At 53.6% G+C, this 9,884-nt stretch overlaps 2 protein-coding genes across 2 annotated transcripts; both read left to right on the plus strand.

Moving 5' to 3' along the window:
* Positions 1-259: 259 nt before the first annotated feature.
* Positions 260-4,088, plus strand: LOC119312394 (sugar phosphate exchanger 3-like). Its single transcript, XM_037588127.1, has 4 exons — positions 260-474; positions 1,804-2,430; positions 2,772-2,947; positions 3,041-4,088. Exons 1-4 carry the CDS (start codon positions 470-472, stop codon positions 3,640-3,642), a joined length of 1,410 nt encoding a protein of 469 aa, XP_037444024.1. The 5' UTR covers positions 260-469; the 3' UTR covers positions 3,643-4,088.
* Positions 4,089-4,646: 558 nt separating this feature from the next.
* LOC119312395 (photosynthetic NDH subunit of lumenal location 3, chloroplastic-like) lies at positions 4,647-5,610 on the plus strand. Its single transcript, XM_037588128.1, has 2 exons — positions 4,647-4,977; positions 5,058-5,610. Exons 1-2 carry the CDS (start codon positions 4,680-4,682, stop codon positions 5,450-5,452), a joined length of 693 nt encoding a protein of 230 aa, XP_037444025.1. The 5' UTR covers positions 4,647-4,679; the 3' UTR covers positions 5,453-5,610.
* Positions 5,611-9,884: the final 4,274 nt, after the last annotated feature.

The raw sequence follows: 9,884 nt of genomic DNA on the forward strand, positions 1-9,884 counted from the left end.
AACGGCGCATCGGTGGCTCATTCTGGCGGCAACAATGGTTGTTTGGTGGTCCATGGATCTCGATGTAATTTTTATTATGTTTGAGGTGCTTTGCACTTCCGATGAATCTTTATAATACATCTAATTCTTTTGAAAAAGAAAAGTAAACTTTATAGACATGCCGAGCGTAGACAATCCCACAGACAAGGGCATTACTGCCAAGACTGGAGGTGACGGGGACGCAAGACCCGGGAAGCAGGCCACCTCGTCACCGCTCCTTCCATTGGTCCGTGCCCACGCACGCCGACAGTTTCCTGTCCTACCCCTCGTCGCTAGTCGTTGCTTGCTCCGATTTTCCACCCACAATCCGGGCCAGAACACCCGGGGAGCGAAGCAAGAAACCGAGGGCTCTCCTCCCAAGCGCGGATCTACCAGCCTACCCCTACCAGGGCGCGGGCCGCGCGAGGCTCTGGCCTTCCGCTCCTCCAGCATGAGGTAAGCTCCTGGCTCCACTCGCGGTGGCTCCTCTCCTCCCCCTTCGATTCCAGCACTGCTGCATAGATAGCTTCGTCAGGCCAATGGGGAATTTTCGTTAATATACTAGCTCTATGCGTGAATGGTGTTCATTTGACACCCATCTCGACTTAATTAGGCCAAGATAGGGGATTTTTCACTGATTGTATGCGTTACCCGGTCGAATGAGGCTGGATGGAGCAGGATTAATTAGTGGATCAGGCTCTGTATCCGCTGAAAGCAGATGCGGAGATGTGTATCTGAGCAATGCATTCAGGTGCCCGAGGGAGCGACTCGGATGTGCGTTTGGGGAATGCCATTTTGATTGATGGCCGGGGTGAATCTGATCCAGGGACGCCAGCCGCAAGCTTGATCCCGTTGACCTTAGCCGTGCGGTCTGGTTGCCTGCTCCACTAAGTGCAAGCCACACGAATCTGGTAGTGGTATCTGTGAGGCTGCGCTCAGCTCCCTGCACCTGCAGAATGCTAGAGATTCAAGTGAGACAGAGGAACGTTATCATTGTCGATCCGGTTCTCAGATCCTTGAGTGAAACAGGGATATTCTTGTTCTTCCATTGTCACTGCCTTCCCTTTTCGGATTCTGATGTAGCCTGAAAGCGAGGATCTCATGACAACCACCACCACGGCTGACTCTTGGTACCCCTGTGAGATCACGTCAAGCACCATGCGATCGGCATATATAGCTTTGTTTTTGATGGATTGGCCTGTTAACTAATAGTACTAGGTCCTGAGTTTCAGTTCCAGGGGAGACACTTCGTTCGTTTAAACCAACTAGTATAGCAGTTCAAATACTCTACTTTGCAGTTTTGTGTGGAAATCTTTGAATGTTGCCTCATCACACCCTTGCAGTTAGTGGCAAACTCACCTGATATATTTGTATATATCTAGTTCTGTTTTACATATGTATTCCTCGGTTTTATGCGTATAGTTTGAAGCATGAAAAACAGGAACCCTTCTAGGTATTATGTCTACAATTCCCATGTGGTGTGAATGCAATTAACTTTCTGGACCATAGTTCAGTATTCATTCATTACAACCGTTTCATTGTAGATCTTTTGCACCCATCTGCCACGCCTCGAAACATACTGTGCACATGTGAGATACCCTATAGATCCTTGCTAAGGACTTAAGGAGTGAATTTAAGCTTAATTGCACTGATGATGTGAATAGTGGATTGAAACATGTCTATTCTGTTGTGTCACAGAAATATCCCCAGGATTCTGTTAGTGTCATGTGGCATCCATCGGGGTATATGGAATGTTTACCTAATTATTATTCTGCCTTCTTTCAGGGGAAAAAAGATGATATATGGATTCTCCATCTCCCTTATCCTCATCAACCTGGCTTCCATAATGGAGCGGGCTGATGAGAATCTCCTCCCCGCTGTTTACAAGGAAGTCAGTGCCGCCTTCGATGCTGGTCCCACTGATCTGGGGTACCTTACGTTTATTATGAACTTTCTGAAGTCCATAGCATCTCCCTTGGCAGGTGTCCTTGCTCTTCAGTATGACCGCCCCACTATTCTTGCAATCGGAACTGTCTTCTGGGCTCTATCAACAGGGGCCGTTGGTGTCAGCCAGTACTTTCAGCAGGTTGCATTCTGGAGAGGTGTAAATGGTATCGGACTTGCCATTGTCATACCATCACTTCAGTCCTTCATTGCTGATAGCTACAGAGAGGGCACCCGTGGCGCCGGATTTGGTTTGTTGAGCCTCATTGGCTCAATAGGTGGTATAGGAGGAAGTATTGTGGCAACAGTTATGGCTGGAAGGGATTATTGGGGATTTCCTGGATGGCGGTTTGCATTTATTGTGGTCGCGTTTGCAAGCTTGTTGATTGGGCTTCTTGTTTACTTTTACACCGTTGATCCTAGAAAAACATCTCCAGGAAACTTTGGTGACGACGACACCAATGAGAGGTATGGTTTTCTTCAGGTTTTAGATAAATTCTTTGATAGACATTTAATAGTACAAATGTAATCATGAAAGCGTAATTAGCATGTATAGTATTGTTGGTGATCAAGTGCTGACATTTTTTTTCTTCTGTTTTCATATCAAACATTATGCTTGCAACTTTTCTCATTCAACTTCCTCTCAGCTCTAAACTATCCAGCTGAGCTGGAATTTTGAGGAAGTGTACCTTGTTTTCTTTTTCTAAGCTGATGTGTCGGATGACCACTTGATTCTACATTAACTTTCGATGTAACAGTACGTGTATCTGTCCTTAAAGCATAATGTTGCTATCTCATGTAAATGGCAGGTCGCGTTTGGTTGGTAACAGTGTTTTCCCTCCACTGTCCATCTGGAACGATTCATGGATAACAGCAAGATCTGTCATGAAAGTGCGGACATTTCAAATCATCGTCTTGCAAGGCATAGTCGGCTCCTTGCCATGGACTGCTGTCGTTTTCTTCACAATGTGGTTCGAGCTAATTGGTATGAGTACAAACCAACGGATATTTCCAATATTTGAATTGACAATAACTCCTTGCTGGAGTTAAACATTAACAAAGTCTTGAAACCTCGTAGGTTTCGATAACAAAAGCTCGGCGGGGTTAAACAGCCTATTTGCCATCGGCTGCGCGAGTGGATCATTTCTTGGTGGAGTAATCGCAGACCGTGTGTCAAGACGCTACCCGGATTCAGGTCGCATCATGTGTGCTCAGTTCAGTGCCTTCATGGGCATCCCTTTCACATGGATCCTCCTCACGGTCATCCCGCAGTCAGTCGACTACTGGTACAGCTATGCTGTCACGCTGTTCCTGATGGGGCTCACCATAAGCTGGTGCGCCACCTGCGCGAACAACCCGATGTTCGCAGAGGTGGTCCCTCCCAAGCACCGCACCATGATCTACGCGTTCGACCGCGCGTTCGAGGGCTCCTTCTCGTCGCTGGCTGCTCCCGCTGTCGGCATGGTGACCGAGAAGGTCTACGGTTACAACGCGAAGACTGTGAACCTGGCGGACGGGTCAGTGGCAGGGGCATACGCGCTCTCAAGAGGGCTGTTGACCATGATGATCGTTCCATTTGGTCTGTGCTGCCTGTTCTACACTCCGCTGTACTTCGTGTTCAAGCGTGACCGCGAGAACGCGAGGTTGGCGGCCAGCGCCAAGGATCTGGAGCTAATGTGATGCTCCACGTTTTTTTTACCAGTTTGTTGTTTCAGTTGCAGTATTCGTTAATGCGGTTAGTTGATTCAGTTTGGGGTTGAAATGGTGCAGTTGACAGAATACAGGTTTCACCTTCTTGAGACAGATGAGAAGTACACCTTCAGACACATGAAAAGAAATACGTGAGTACACCTTCAGACAGATGACAAGAAATACACGGGTAGAGACGGTGATTTTAATTTTGCCAATTAGAGAGGATATATATTGTACTAAAACATTGTGTAGGTAAATAAATGGCAGCTGTCATGTTCAATCTCACCGTGCCTAGGATTTATTTTTTCTTTTGTCTCCTGTAATCCTGAACTGAATTTTTAGATGAAGAGGGCGTTGCCCCTGATCCTGAACTAGTGAACTTGGTTAAGCAAGAGGAATGAACATTCAGTCTGACGACTGGATTTGTATTTGCCTCCGGCATTATGTTTTCTTGTGCAGAAGCTGCATCATTTGAGTTCAGACAACCAAAACATGCATCCACCACAACTTTGTAGTATGGTTTCTCTTGATACAAATCGTGGGAGACCCTTTTCTCAAACAGAAAACTGCAAGATGAACCTTTTTATTTTTTGCGTGGGAAAAAGGATGTACAACTGTTACGGCTATAACAAATGTAGGATGCCCATGCTTTCAAATGGAGAATATCAGGCCTTGAACTAAGTCTTGAAGGCATGCAGGACCAAATTCATACTAGTATTTTAAAGAATATAAACTGGACAACTTTAAAACATGTTTTGCTTCATTCTCTACTTCAGGCAGATGAACTGTAGAATTAGAGAGCATAAATTTTAGGTAGATGAAGAAATGGCAACCATCTCCTTTTATTATCCTGCCTAAACCTGCTTAGGATCAGTGTAGTTTGTGGGGTATTTCTCACGAGAGTTTTGGTAAAAATACAACCTCTGAAAGAAAAAAGGATAATCATTTCTTTTCAGAGCTCCGTTCCTCATCCTTTTGTAACGCACACCACTCGCCTTTCATCCAGTCCCACGCCCACGGCGCACATGGCAAGCGCCTACCTCTCAAGCTTCCGGCAGGCCGCCCCCACCGCCACCAGCGGCGGCGCCGGCGCGTCACCGAGGCCGAGGCCAAGAGCGGTGGCATGCCACGCCTCCGAGCCGTCGGGCACGGGCAGGCGTTCAGCTTGCCTCCGCCTCGGCATCGGCCTCGCCACCGCCGCCATGCCTGTGCTCCACACCGCGCCCGCCCGCTCCACCGCTGACGCCGACGAGGACCCGGAGCCGGCCAACAACGGCTGGTGGCTCACCGAGTTCCCCTTGCCGGTGCCCAAGATCCGCAACAGTACGTACACGCCAACCTTCCCATACACACTCCTACCATATATAGCACCTCCATCATCCTCAAAGACTTTCATGGCGCAGAGGAGATCAACAATGGCGAGTCGGGGACGCGGTCCTTCGTGAAGAACGGCATCTACATGGCCGACATCGGGCCGAGCTTCGCGGCGCACGCCTACCGGATACGCAGCTCCGCCTTCGACCTGCTGGCGCTGGAGGACCTGCTCGGCAAGGAGGCCTCCAACTACGTCAACAAGTACCTCCGCCTCAAGGCCACCTTCATCTACTACGACTTCGACAAGCTCATCACCGCCGCCGACCCCGACGCCAAGCCGCCGCTCCTCGGCCTCGCCAACCGCCTCTTCGACAGCTTCGAGAGGCTGCAGGCCGCCGTCACCACCAAGGACGACGCCGACATCGGGTCCTGCTACGCTGATACCAAGCTCATCCTGCAGGAAGTCATGACAAGAATGGCCTAGCTGGCTAGCTTGCTCGCTAGGACAAACACTTCTTTAATTTTCTCTGAATGTACATTTAGTAATGATACTGAGAAATGCCATGATTTTAGTCATGAACAATTGCCAGAGATACCACACAGTTAATGGAATGCTTCTTCCGAGCGATTAGTCAGAGTTAATTATGTGAATGCTCTGCGTTTTTTTTGAACAGTTCCATGTTTCAGTTGCTGTGCTCGTTAACCAGTTAGAGTTGATTCAGTTTGGACTTGAAGACAGAGTACAGGTTTCACCTTTTTCAGATAGATGTAAAGTACACGAATACAGACCACCTTCTTCAGTTCGGACAGAGGAAAAGTACACAAGCTCAGACTGTGTCTTGTTGCTTTGCTGTCAAACTTTTGGTAATTTTAACTACATATACTAAATCTCCAAACAAAATTACCCTTTACCCCTTACCCAAATAACTCTAGGATATATTTTCTGTTGTTGTCTGAAAACGTGGACCTAAGCAAGACTGCAAGAGAAACATCCACACTGACCAATGGTGATACTATTTGCAGAGGATGTAACAGCTATACTCATCTGGTTTGGTACCTAAAGTAGCTCTATTTGCAGAATAACTCCAGTATATGTTGTTACAGTAAGTTCAGAGAAGCATAGAGAAAGACAGGATCGTATGGATTGACTTGCTCCTACAAACAGTTTCAAGTTCCAGCTTTCTTAATTGCCTCTCTCCAATCCAAATTCATATCAAAACGGCAAAACCTTGCATGACTACAGTCAAAGTACAGTTGCTTCGACCACTGATTAAGCCCCAAACACCATCCACACACATCCTAGCAGCTAATTAAGTACTAGTAGAAGTTTTGGAGAACTAAATAAAGAACTAACCTGGCTACGGCTCTACTTGCTTCATAGAGAAAGACATGATCATACAGCTTGACTTACTCCTGCAACATTTTGATGTTTCATGTTCCAATCCTTTTGATTGCCTCTCCCCAACCCAGATTTCATAACAAAAATACAAAATAGTGCATGATTGCAGCTAAGGTAGCTCCGACCAAAGCTCAGGGCATCTCCAGCCGCGCCCCCAACAGGCCCTCCCCAAGTGATTTTGCCGCGCCGGCGCTAAAAAAAGGCCCCAGTCGCGCCCCCAGAAGCCCGTTTTTCGCCGGCTCGGGCCAAAACTGGTGCCGGCGGACCCAGGCCGAACCCGGCGCCCTGGGGGGCGCTTGGGGAGCCGGCGCAAGCGAAAAAGGCGCGTGGGCCCACCCTGGAAGCGACCCGAGGGTCTTTTCCCGCCATTTCTTGACGCTTTTCCCTCGCATCTCTCCCGCTCGCTCGCCTTCCTCCCGCCATTCTATCCCTTTCTCCCGCCAAACCCCCTCCCGCTCGCCGCGAAGAAGCACGCCATGCCGCCGAAGAAGTACGCCATGCCGCGCGCGGCGGCAACCGCGACTGGCGCCGTGGTCCAGCCGAAGCAGAGGAAGCCGAGGGCGCCGCCATCGACGCCACCGGGCCTGTCGAACGCCGAGTGGAGGGTGGAAGTTCAGCGGCGCGAAGCGGTCACCGCCGACAGGCGGAACAGGGCCATAGCCAAGAAGGCCCGCGACAACGCGGCGCGCGCGGCGGCGTCTTCCTCATCGGTCGACCAGGCGGGGATGAATCCACCCGTCGTCAGCCACGCCCAGTACGTGCCCTGGGGACAGCAAGGCGCCGGATCTCCATGGGGTTCATCGTCGCCCGGCTACGCCGATGGCGACGCGCACGGCGGGTTCAACCCAAACGTGACCTTCCCTCATGGTCACCCCGCTACGCGCACGCCCTCGCCCGCCTTCGTCGGCGTGCAGTACCCTTCATACAACTACTCGTCGCCCGCCTCCTACGCGTCCACACCGACGCCCCATCTCTACCGCGGACCGCTACCCTTCTCGCACCTCGGCGACACCGACGACACGGGAGCCGACATGGACGACATCATCGCGACAGGATCGACCGCGGCGCCAAGTCTCCCGGGTTCGCCACCAAGGACGAGGTAGTGGACCTCAACGGCGACATGGAGGCCGAGCTCGGCTACGTCTACGGCGACGACGCGCAGGAACCCGAGGAGGAGGAGGACGAGGAGGAGGAGGAGGAGGAGGAGGAGGAGGAGGAGGAGGAAGAGGAACCGGCTCCTGTTCCGACGAAGGGGCGCCAGAAGAAGAAGAAGCGGGCGGCTAGGTCAGGCGAACCGCGCATCAAGTGGACGTCCAAGGAGGAGGAATGCCTCGCCGAAGCATGGAAAGTCGTCTGCCTCGACCCGACCACCGGCGCGAACCAGAGCTTGGACACGTACTGGGACCGCATCAAGACCGAGTTCGACGAGCGGAAGCTCGTCGACCCCTACTTCAAAGGCGTGTACATGCAGCGCGGCTCCAAGGCGATGGCGAACCATTGGGGGCGTATCCAGTTGGCGTGCAACAAATGGCATGGAATCGTCGAGGAGGTCGCGGCTCGCCCGGAGAGCGGTGCCAGCATTGAGGATCAGGTACGCACGCCGTTCGCCCGCATATCTTCGTCCCCTACGCCCGCCGCCCGCCAACTGTTTGTCTCTCCGCGCAGCTGCTGCGTATGTTCGCCATGTATCGGGGCGACAACCAAGACGCCGACTTCAAGCACCTCCACGTCTACAAGCGCATTGACAAGTGCGAGAAGTGGGCGGAAGTCCGGCGTGCCCTCGACAAGGCCAAGGAGACATACAAGCCAGACGCGACGACTCCGGGCGCGTCAGAGGGACGGCCGGACGGCCACAAGTTGGCAAAGAAGGGGAAAAGCGCCGACGCGGCAACCACGCGAGTGCAGGAGTCCATCGAGCATTGCCTCGCCGACGCCCAGGCCCGGGCCGTCCTACGCGAAGAGAAGACCGAGGCGCGGTGGTCGTCGCTTATGAAGAACAACGCCATCAAGCTCGACCTGCTCCGGACGAACGTCGCCGCGAAGAAGAGGAACACCGACATGGCTTTTCTAATGAGCGGGGCGGACATGCTCGAGAGCAACGACGAGAAGCTCAAGGCGTAGTACCTGGTGCAGCGCGGACTCATCCTGAACGAGCTGCCGACGGCAACGCCGACGACGCCGATGACGCCCACGACCACACGGACGCCAAGCCCGGACGGCGCCTCTACATCGCCGCCCAGCAGTGCCGAAGCCGCGCCGACGCAGCCCTGCGACGGAGCAGGTCCGACACCGACGAGCCCGCGCACGCCGACTCCGCCAACGCCTGGAGCCGACCAAGCCGAGTGAATCGTTGCACACGGCGGCCCTCTGTTTTTTGTAACGCCAGACTACGTCCGATCGCCGGATTTGCGGCGTCTTTTGAGAGCGGGAACGACCAAGTTTGAACCCGCATTCTGGGGCCGGCGCGTGGGGGCGTGACTGGGAGTTAGGTCGCCCCAAGGGCCGAACTAGCGCCGGCACGCCCAAAGGCCGCTCTATTTAGGCGCCCTGGGGGCCGAACGGCTGGAGATGCCCTCAGGCCCAGTACAATGCTAGACATGCATCACATTCCCTGAAGAACTATCTACTCATATGATCATATCTACTTAACCGAAGAACTGCCGGCCACGGCTCTAATTAAAAGAAGCAAGCTTGTTGGAGCTTGAGATTCATCAAGCGGCCTCAACCTGGGCCTGGAAGAGAGGCACGTACTGTCCATTGGCGTCGTACGAGTGTGAGCGGTGCCAAACCCTGAGGATCTCGACGGGGACGACGCTGGTGGAGCCATACTCGTCGTAGTAGTCGATGCGGAGCTCGTGGGGGATCTCTCGAGGGTGCTCCAGCTCAAGGACGACGCGGACGGTGGCGAGGTCCGGCGCCGCGTAGCAGGCCGGATCGATCTCGCGCACGTACCCGAATCTGCAGCAGTTGCTCTTGATCCACTCCACCGTGCGCTGCTCGATCGGGTAGTCGCGCAGGGCGGCGTGCACGATGTAGTCGTTCGAGGCGCGCCGGACGCCGGGGGTCTCCTCATCGCGCAGGAGCTTCACGGTGACGCCGTCGAGCACGAAGGGCTGCCGCCCCAGGGCCGCCTCCCGGAAGTCGGGCGTGCGGAACCTCACGGTCGCGTCGGCGCCGCGGCCCGCGGGCGGGCGGGAGCAGCTCGAAGTTCTGCGGCAGGTCGAGGGCGAGGGTGCGGAAGACGCGGCGGATGAAGGGCCCCGGTTTGGCGCGGCACGGGGCCTCCGGCGGGGTGATGTAGGCGTACGCGAGGCGCCGCGCGTAGTACTCCGCCACGGGGTCGGCGGTGAAGTTGAGGTACGCCTTGATTCTTGTGGCCCGGGGTTCCGTGAGCATCTCCGGCGGCAGGTAGACCGCGGTGGCGGCCGGAGGGATGTTGCCATAGGACGGGCGGGTTACAAAGGCGGGGCGGTCGGAGGGTGTAGGGATCTCCAGCGCCGTCGCCCCGGGCGGCAAG

The sequence above is a fragment of the Triticum dicoccoides genome, chromosome 5B (genome assembly GCF_002162155.2).
Source record: "Triticum dicoccoides isolate Atlit2015 ecotype Zavitan chromosome 5B, WEW_v2.0, whole genome shotgun sequence".
Taxonomy (NCBI): Eukaryota; Viridiplantae; Streptophyta; class Magnoliopsida; order Poales; family Poaceae; genus Triticum; species Triticum dicoccoides.

Coding starts and splice junctions, on each gene's coding strand:
- LOC119312394 (XM_037588127.1), top strand. Junction 2,431..2,771: donor GACGACGACACCAATGAGAG/GTATGGTTTTCT, acceptor TGTAAATGGCAG/GTCGCGTTTGGTTGGTAACA. Junction 2,948..3,040: donor AATGTGGTTCGAGCTAATTG/GTATGAGTACAA, acceptor GAAACCTCGTAG/GTTTCGATAACAAAAGCTCG.
- LOC119312395 (XM_037588128.1), top strand. CDS start 4,680: ATGGCAAGCGCCTACCTCTCAAGCTTCCGGCAGGCCGCCCCCACCGCC. Junction 4,978..5,057: donor GGTGCCCAAGATCCGCAACA/GTACGTACACGC, acceptor TTCATGGCGCAG/AGGAGATCAACAATGGCGAG.